This window comes from Arachis ipaensis, chromosome B06 (assembly GCF_000816755.2).
Source record: "Arachis ipaensis cultivar K30076 chromosome B06, Araip1.1, whole genome shotgun sequence".
NCBI lineage: Eukaryota > Viridiplantae > Streptophyta > Magnoliopsida > Fabales > Fabaceae > Arachis > Arachis ipaensis.
Window position 1 is genome coordinate 107893628 of NC_029790.2, and position 7813 is coordinate 107901440.

At 37.5% G+C, this 7813-nt stretch overlaps 2 protein-coding genes across 2 annotated transcripts; both read left to right on the forward strand.

Annotated features, from left to right (window-relative positions):
• LOC107647217 lies at window positions 754–1458 on the forward strand. The gene has a single exon (XM_016351326.1). The coding sequence runs from the start codon at window positions 754–756 to the stop codon at window positions 1456–1458; it is 705 nt and encodes a 234-aa protein (XP_016206812.1).
• LOC107647218 lies at window positions 1564–4315 on the forward strand. Its single transcript, XM_016351327.1, has 4 exons — window positions 1564–2661; window positions 2763–3044; window positions 3362–3718; window positions 3803–4315. The coding sequence occupies exons 1-4, from the start codon at window positions 1564–1566 to the stop codon at window positions 4313–4315; spliced, it is 2250 nt and encodes a 749-aa protein (XP_016206813.1).

A 7813-nucleotide genomic window follows, 5' to 3' on the forward strand; every position in this document is an offset into this window, starting at 1 on the left:
GCTTGGACGTGGGTCTGGGTCTGGGAAGGAGATCTGTGGTCCATTGTTGGAGGCGGACCGCGAGGAGTGCTGCGCGACATCTCCTTCAGCGAATGGCGTGGGCAATTGTGAAGCGCAGGAGGAAGGACACCTGCATCCCTGTGCGTGGAGGGAAGGCACCATTGGTGGGACTGGCGGGGAAGCGAAGGAACGGAGCCACGGGCCGGTGCAGTGCAACCGCGAAGGATTGAGCAAGGTGGAACGGAAAAAAAGGGGTGACTATGAGGATGAACCGGAAGTGGTGGGGCTTGGTGACGAACCAGGCGGCCAAGCTGAAGTTGGAGTTCCAAGCATGCTGGTTTTAGGAACTGATGGGAAGGTGAGCGGTCTGGAAGCGATAGAAGGGGAAGATGGAGGTGTGGGTCCACACAATGTGAATGGCTAAGTTACAGAGGATGCTGGATCTGAAGCAGAAATTGGAGGCGCAATAACAGATTCTGATCATAGGGATAAGCAGGCAGAACAGTTATTAGAAAATAAGGAAACATCGAAGCTAGCAGTGGAGTCAGGAGCGATCTATGACGATGAAGAAGATATTATGGCGATTCTACAGAGTCAAAATGAAGCCATTGCAGCAAAAAGGAAGATGGAAAAATAAAAGGAGAAAGCTAGGAGGAGCAGGCCTAAACATCACAACAAGGTGTGCAGCAATTCTTTTAAATGATTTACAGTTGTTGGAATATTAGAGGCTTAGGAGGGTATGGAAAGTTGAGTATGGTAAAAGAGTTGAAGAAAAAATGTAGGTTGAATATGCTAGGTCTAATTGAAACTAAGAGGGAGGTGGTGACCAAGTTTGATGTAGCACGCTTGTGGGGGAGTGATACGGTGGGTTGGGACTATGTGGAATCAGTTGGTGCCTCTGGCGGCTTGTTGTTAATATGGGACACTTTTTTATTTAAGCGGTTGAACTGCTACAAAGGGGATGGCTGGCTGTGTGTTGAAGGTGTGCTGACAAAAAATAATTTTAATTGTGCTTTCTGCTTGGTATATGGTGCACATGTTCGGAGTGAGAAACTGGTGATGTGGGAGGAGTTAAGCTACATTGTGGGTCTATGTCAGGTTCTGTTTTGCTTCATGGGAGACTTTAACGAGATACTACGGTTGGAAGAAAGAAAAAGCGTTGTTAGTTTACCTGCATCTGCGGAGGATTTCAAGGAATGGGTACAGGACTTACAGTTAGTAGATTTACCGCTGCCTGATCGGAAGTTCACATGGTTCCGAGGTCAATATTGTAGCCGCATTGATAGGGTCCTTGTTAGTGTGGAGTGGCTTGAGGACTTCCCAGATACTTGTTTGAAAGGAGGGCCGAGAGGCCTCTCAGATCATTGCCCATTGATTTTAGAAGATTCTAGACTTTGTGCGGGACCGAGACCTTTTCGCAGCTTGGATTCTTGGTTTACGCATGAAGGGTTCTTGTAGTTGGTAAAGGACGAGTGGAGGAACTTGGGAAATGATATATTCACCAACAAGCTTAAGGCGTTAACAGTACCGCTGAGAAGATGGCATAAGGAAAAGTTTGGGGACATGGACAACAGAATAAAGAAGTTTGAGGAAGAGATTAAGAAAATTGATGATATGGTTAGTGCTGGTAGTTATGACGGAATAATGGAGGCTAGACGGAAGGCTTTGGTGTCTTGCTGTGCGAAGTGGTATGTCAGAAAGGAGATTCATTGGAAGCAAATGTCCCAATCCCAACATGCTCGAGATATGGACAAGAACATTAGGTACTTCCATAACCTGGCATCGGCAAGAAGGAGGCACAACAGAATTGAATCTCTAGTGATTAATGGAAGACTAGTACGGAATCAGGCTAGAATAAAGACTGCGATCTTGGGGTTTTATAAAGAGTTGTATAGGCAGGAGTATGCTCCTCTAATTGGGATCCGTGATGGGCTAGTCAAGAAGATTACTGATAAGGAGGGAGAAGCACTAGAGGTGATGCCATCAACTGAGGAAGTACGAGAGGCAGTTTGGGATTGTGAGTCCAGTAAAGCACCAGGTAGTGACGGTTATAACATGAAATTCATAAAGAATTGTTGGGAGGAGCTGGGTCAGGAGTTTACTGCAGCTGTGTTGGGCTTTTTCCAGAATGCGAAGCTACCAACAGATGCTAATATTACTTGGGTGGCGTTAGCTCCAAAATTTGTGGGAGCTAAGGAAATTAAGGACTTAAGACTGATTAGTATGGTTGGCTGTGTGTACAAGGTGATATCCAAAGTGCTGGTACGAAGAATGCGATTAGTGATGCCAAATTTAGTAGGGGAGACTCAGTCTGCGTTTGTAAAGGGCCGGAAAATACATGATGGTGCCCTCATTGCTTGTGAGACGGTCCAATGGCTAAAGCTGCGGAAGAAGCAGGCAGCAGTTGTCAAGCTAGACTTTCAGAAAGCCTACGACAGAGTGAGATGGAGCTTTGTGGATATAGTACTGCAGAAGATGGGCTTTGGACTTAGATGGAGGACTTGGGTGAAGGAATGTGTGACTATAGCGTCTATGTCGGTGTTGATTAATGGGTCACCGTCTAAGCCGTTCAAGATGGAGAGAGGTCTCAGACAAGGAGACCCTCTCTCTCCTTTTCTGTTTGTGCTTATTGTTGACGTGCTGCACAGGATGGTAGGGGAGGTGATAAGAAATGGCCGAATTTCTCCACTGCTGGTGGGAAGGGACATATAGAATTGTCGCATCTACAATTTGCAGATGACACAATTTTATTTTGTCCACAGGAAACAGAGACACTGGCGAATTATAAGAGGCTCCTGCGCTACTTTGAGTTGATGTCTGGCCTGAGCATCAACTTTGAGAAGTTGAGCCTAATCCCAATTAACTGTGAGAAGGAATGGGTGATGAATATGTGTGGTTTGTTGGGGTGTGCTGAAGCGGCGTTGCCTGTCAGGTACTTAGGCATTTCTCTTGGCGCTAACCCTCGGTTGGTGAAGACATGGAAACCAATCATAGACATGGTGGAAGACAAGCTGAGCCTATGGAAAGCTAGAACTCTCAACAAAGTAGGTAAATTAAATTGGTCCTCATAAAATCTGTTCTCAATAGCTTGCCGATTTATTACTTAAGCTTGTATAAGATGCCAAAGGCAGTTGTAGAAAAGATAATCGGACTGTAGAGACGGTTCTTATGGAGTAAAGAAGATGGGAATAGTAGGATGCCAATGGTGAGATGGAAGGTAGTTCAAGCCCTGAAAAAGCTAGGTGGTTTAGGGGTGGGAGATGCTTTAATTAGAAATGCATCGCTCCTATTCAAGTGGTGGTAGCGCTTCTCAAAGGAGGACTGCCCGCTTTGGAAGAAGGTGGTATGCTCCTGTAATCAGCTGGACCCAACTACAATGCTGTCAACCCAACCGTTGCCATTAGGAAGGGGCCCGTGGAGAGATATCTGCCAGCTCAATATTAAGAAGCAGCATATAAGAAATATGATGATCAGTGGCTTGTCCATGGAGGTGGGAAACGGCCAAAGCATCCATTTTTGGGAGGATGCTTGGTTACAAGGTGGATCTTTGAAAGATTATTTTCTGAGGCTCTTCTCTGTTTCAAATAAACAAGGATCAGTAATAGGGGACTGTGGGTTTTGGGATGGGCTAGAGTGGGTGTGGAACTTCCAGTGGAGGAGAGAACTCTTCCAATGGGAGCTAGAGTTGCTCAATCAACTCCACGACCGGTTACGAGTTGTAAGTTTGTCGGTTGATAGAGAGGATTCAGTGGTCTGGAAATTCGACAAAAAATGTGTTTTTTCTACTAAATTGTTTGTGCAGGTGTTGCAGAAGGAGACCCTCTTAGAGGACATCACGAGTTACAGCTTCACTAGTTCCATCTGGAGAGGCTTGGTTCCTCCAAGGGTTGAACTATTTGCATGGTTTGTTTTAGTAGGTAGGGTTAACACGAAGGAGAGACTGACTAGACTCGGCATTATTAATCATAATGACAATGTGTGTGTGTTGTGCAAAAAGGACATAGAATCAGTACATCATTTGTTTTTTGCTTGTGAGTTAACATGGAAGGTATGGTGTGCTTGGTCAACGGTTGCTAATAGAGCTTGGGCCATCCTAGGAACCGGAAAAGAGTTCTTTGAGAGTTGGACTAGAGTACCAGGAGGCAAGTCTGAGCAAAGGAAATGGCTGACAGGATTTTGTGCGGTTGTTTGGAACATTTGGTTGGAGCGCAATAGCAGAGTGTTCCAGAGCATACAGACAAGTATTGAAGGAGTAAAGCATAGATCATTCTTGAGCTACAGGGAATGGTGTGGAGTTGATCCGTTTGGTTGTTGATGGCATTACCGGAGATGACAACGGATGCGACTATTTTATTTTTGATTATGTATTGTGCTTTGTTGTACTATTTTTCTTTTTGCTCCACTTTATTGTATTGAGCTCCTTTGTTAAAAAAAAAGAATTATTAGAAAGGACATTAATAATCCGAAAAGATCAATATATATAATGGTCTTCATTGGATGAAGATTAATAGATCTCATTTATTAAATTATATATATATATAGATGGTGCATATAGAGATATAACCATTGAATTGACTCACTTTGAGAATTCCTAATGGTTATAATTACCGTATATTTGTCAATAGGATATTCTCAAGATGAACATAGTAATAAAGTTTTCTTTGACCTGCGACTGTCATAATAATTAACAATGTATTTATTATACTTTGATTCCGGACACCTAATATCCTAGGGTGCTAGTTGAATGGATATTAGGTATAATTTAAATACTTATAGAATTAATGATTAGTCAATAAGGAATCCGTCAACTCTCGGTAAAGTGTTTGAGCTCTATGATTATATGACTGAGATGAATAAAACCTTGGCCAAGGAGATTGAATGAATGAAGAAATGAGTTTCTTAAGTCATTCACAGTTCATTATAATAATGGTAACAAGTTAGAGTTTGACAATTAAACCATACTCTAAGGGTTAACCAAGAGTTGGAAAGATGGAAGGAATTATACTTTGTTCTTCTAAGGTTCTTAGTAAAAATATATTACTTTATACTATCGGGTCATTGAGGAGTGTTGCTAGACGCCAACCTTGATTAGTAAATTTAGTATGACTAATTTACTACCTGCTTAGTATTAAACATATGGGGTCATACACTAACGAGTGTTCTAATCTTTGCTATAGAATTATTTAATTATTAATTTGATTTGATCAAATAAATAATTATATTAATTCAAATGGAATATTATTATATTTTTTGCTAGCACCAATATAATAATAATATGATAATTGAGAATATTAAATGAGATTTGAGAATAATTAGTTATTCTATTTCTGAATTTGAATTATAAATTTGGATGAGATCCAAATCGATTATGTTTTAAATTGTTATGATATGATTCAGATTTAGAATTTTAAGATATGATTTAAATTTGAATTGAGAATCAAATTTAAAATCAGGAACAAATCTCATACTATATATATGTATGCTAAGAGTAGAGGAAAGGTGAGAGAATAACAAGGGTTTTTATTCCTTTACCTCTACACACATAAATGTATGTGAGCCTAATTCTTGGAGAAGAATTTTATAGTGTGCAAAAAGTTGCAAAGAGGTTTTCAATTTAGATCAGATATCCATTGGTCAAAAAGTTGACAGCAAAGGTTGGTCTCGGTGTGGATACGCATAGCGCCTTCATACAATCAAAGAATAAAATTTTTACTAAAGTGTCCAAAGGTATTTAGATCTTATCTACATAATATTATTGGAATAAAGTTTAAGCACAAAATAGATCTTTAAGGATTGCTTTCTTTTCTTCTGCTGTGTGTTATGAACACATGGTAATCCTTCAGTGGTATCAGAGCTTTGATTTTTTGTGTTTAAATTTCATTCTTATTTTCTAAAAGTTTGTGAATTAATAAGATTAATTCAAATATTTTTTTATGCATATGATGTAGTTATTTTCATTGAGATGGATTTTTAATAAATTAACAGTTAATTTATTTTAGTTTTGATTATTTATTGTGATTAAATTATCATCCTTTTGAAAAATAATAGTTATGATTTTAATCAAATATCTGATTTGATTTTATTTCATCGTGACTTTGGTCACATAAAAGGAATAAGATACAAAAATAAATTTTTATTTGTTTCTTATATATATAAGTGTATATATATTGAGAATGTCAAATTTGATTTGGTAGTTTTATAAGGCTAAATTGTTAGTCTATTAAAATCAAAATTTGATTTGATTAATGTGTTTTGAACACTATAATTTTAGAAATTAGTTTTTTTTTTTAATTTTCTTGATTATAAAGAGCGACTTGACAACCAAGAGTTTTATTTTCAAGATAATAATCAGTATATACATTTGATGTATTAGGGATTTAATTTTATATTTTACCTAGATAACCTGGGAGTATAAAATTTAATCCATGAATACTGATAGAAATTCTCTAACAATAGAGATAAATCCTAAAAATTAGGAGATTGCCTAAAAAAATAAATTTATCTCTTGTTTACAAGGAGCAACCTGACAACTAGGAGACTTGTACTCAAAGATAAAATTTATTTATGCATATGATGATGTATAAGGAGAATTAATTTAATACTTGAACCTAGACAACCTAGGGGTAAAAAATATAATTCAGTTAAATAATTATCTGACAACCAGATAATTATTTGGGATTATAACTGTATGTGATACAATTTAATCATATTTATTTAGAATAGGTATGAGTAACAACTTGACAACCAAGATACCCATTCGCGATTCTAAATAATTTTTCCTGAAATATAGATTTCTTAATTTACTTTCAGATTTTAAATTTTTAAATATGTCCACCTTTTGTGTGGCATACTTGAAAGTAATGTATTGGCTACAATTTAGAATTATTTTTTCAAAGGGTACGGTTATTATTGAGATGATAATCCTACTCAAATGATATCCTCTAATAAGATTGGTGACGGAATAGTTAGTACTTGTGAAGTATTTGGATTATTGTTTTATTACAATATAGGTTGTTTTGACAACGATGGGTTCCAATTTCAAAGACATCTACCCACTATTTATTACTAAACATCTTAAGAAGATGTTGGTGTCCAAAACAAGATAGTACAACTATAAAAAAATTTTGTTTAAACTAATGGGAGTATTGGAAAATATTTTTTGAATTAAACAACTTTAGAAGTTGGAATGCCATTAGGCAAATGACTTTTGCAAGAATTGTTATTGCAAGCATTTTTGGAGATTTATTATGTCACAAACAATTTATAATTGGTCTTAATATGATTAAGGTTTGTGATCTTGGTGCGTGGCAAAAGTTAACCAATTAAGAGATTTCAAATAAGAGAATAGCGTTGCACGTATAGCTCTTAACCAGCTAAGATCCGCCTCACCAATTTAAAAAAAGGGGTTGTCACAAATTTTAGAAATAAAAATACTAGGAGTATGAGTCCCAGGTCGTCTCCCAACGAGTTGCAGGAAAGAATGCTAATTTATTAATCAGAAAATTTCCAGAAAGTTTGAGTTTTGATAATGAGTAATTAAAATAATTGTGAATTAAAGTAATAAAAATAAACTAAGAATAATTATTGATATTCCAAATAAAAGTCCTTGACTGGGGGAATAATTAAGTGGAAATTCTATCCTTGTTGGAATCTTCTCAAGTGTAGTGTAAAGAGGTTGTTGTTCTCACTTGGTTAACCCTTACCGAATAAAGAAAAGTATAGTGATTAAACTAACTCTTACCCGCAAATCCTAGTCCTCTCCCTTGGGAAGGTCCAGCGTTAGCAGATACAGAATTAGCTAACAACATCCAAT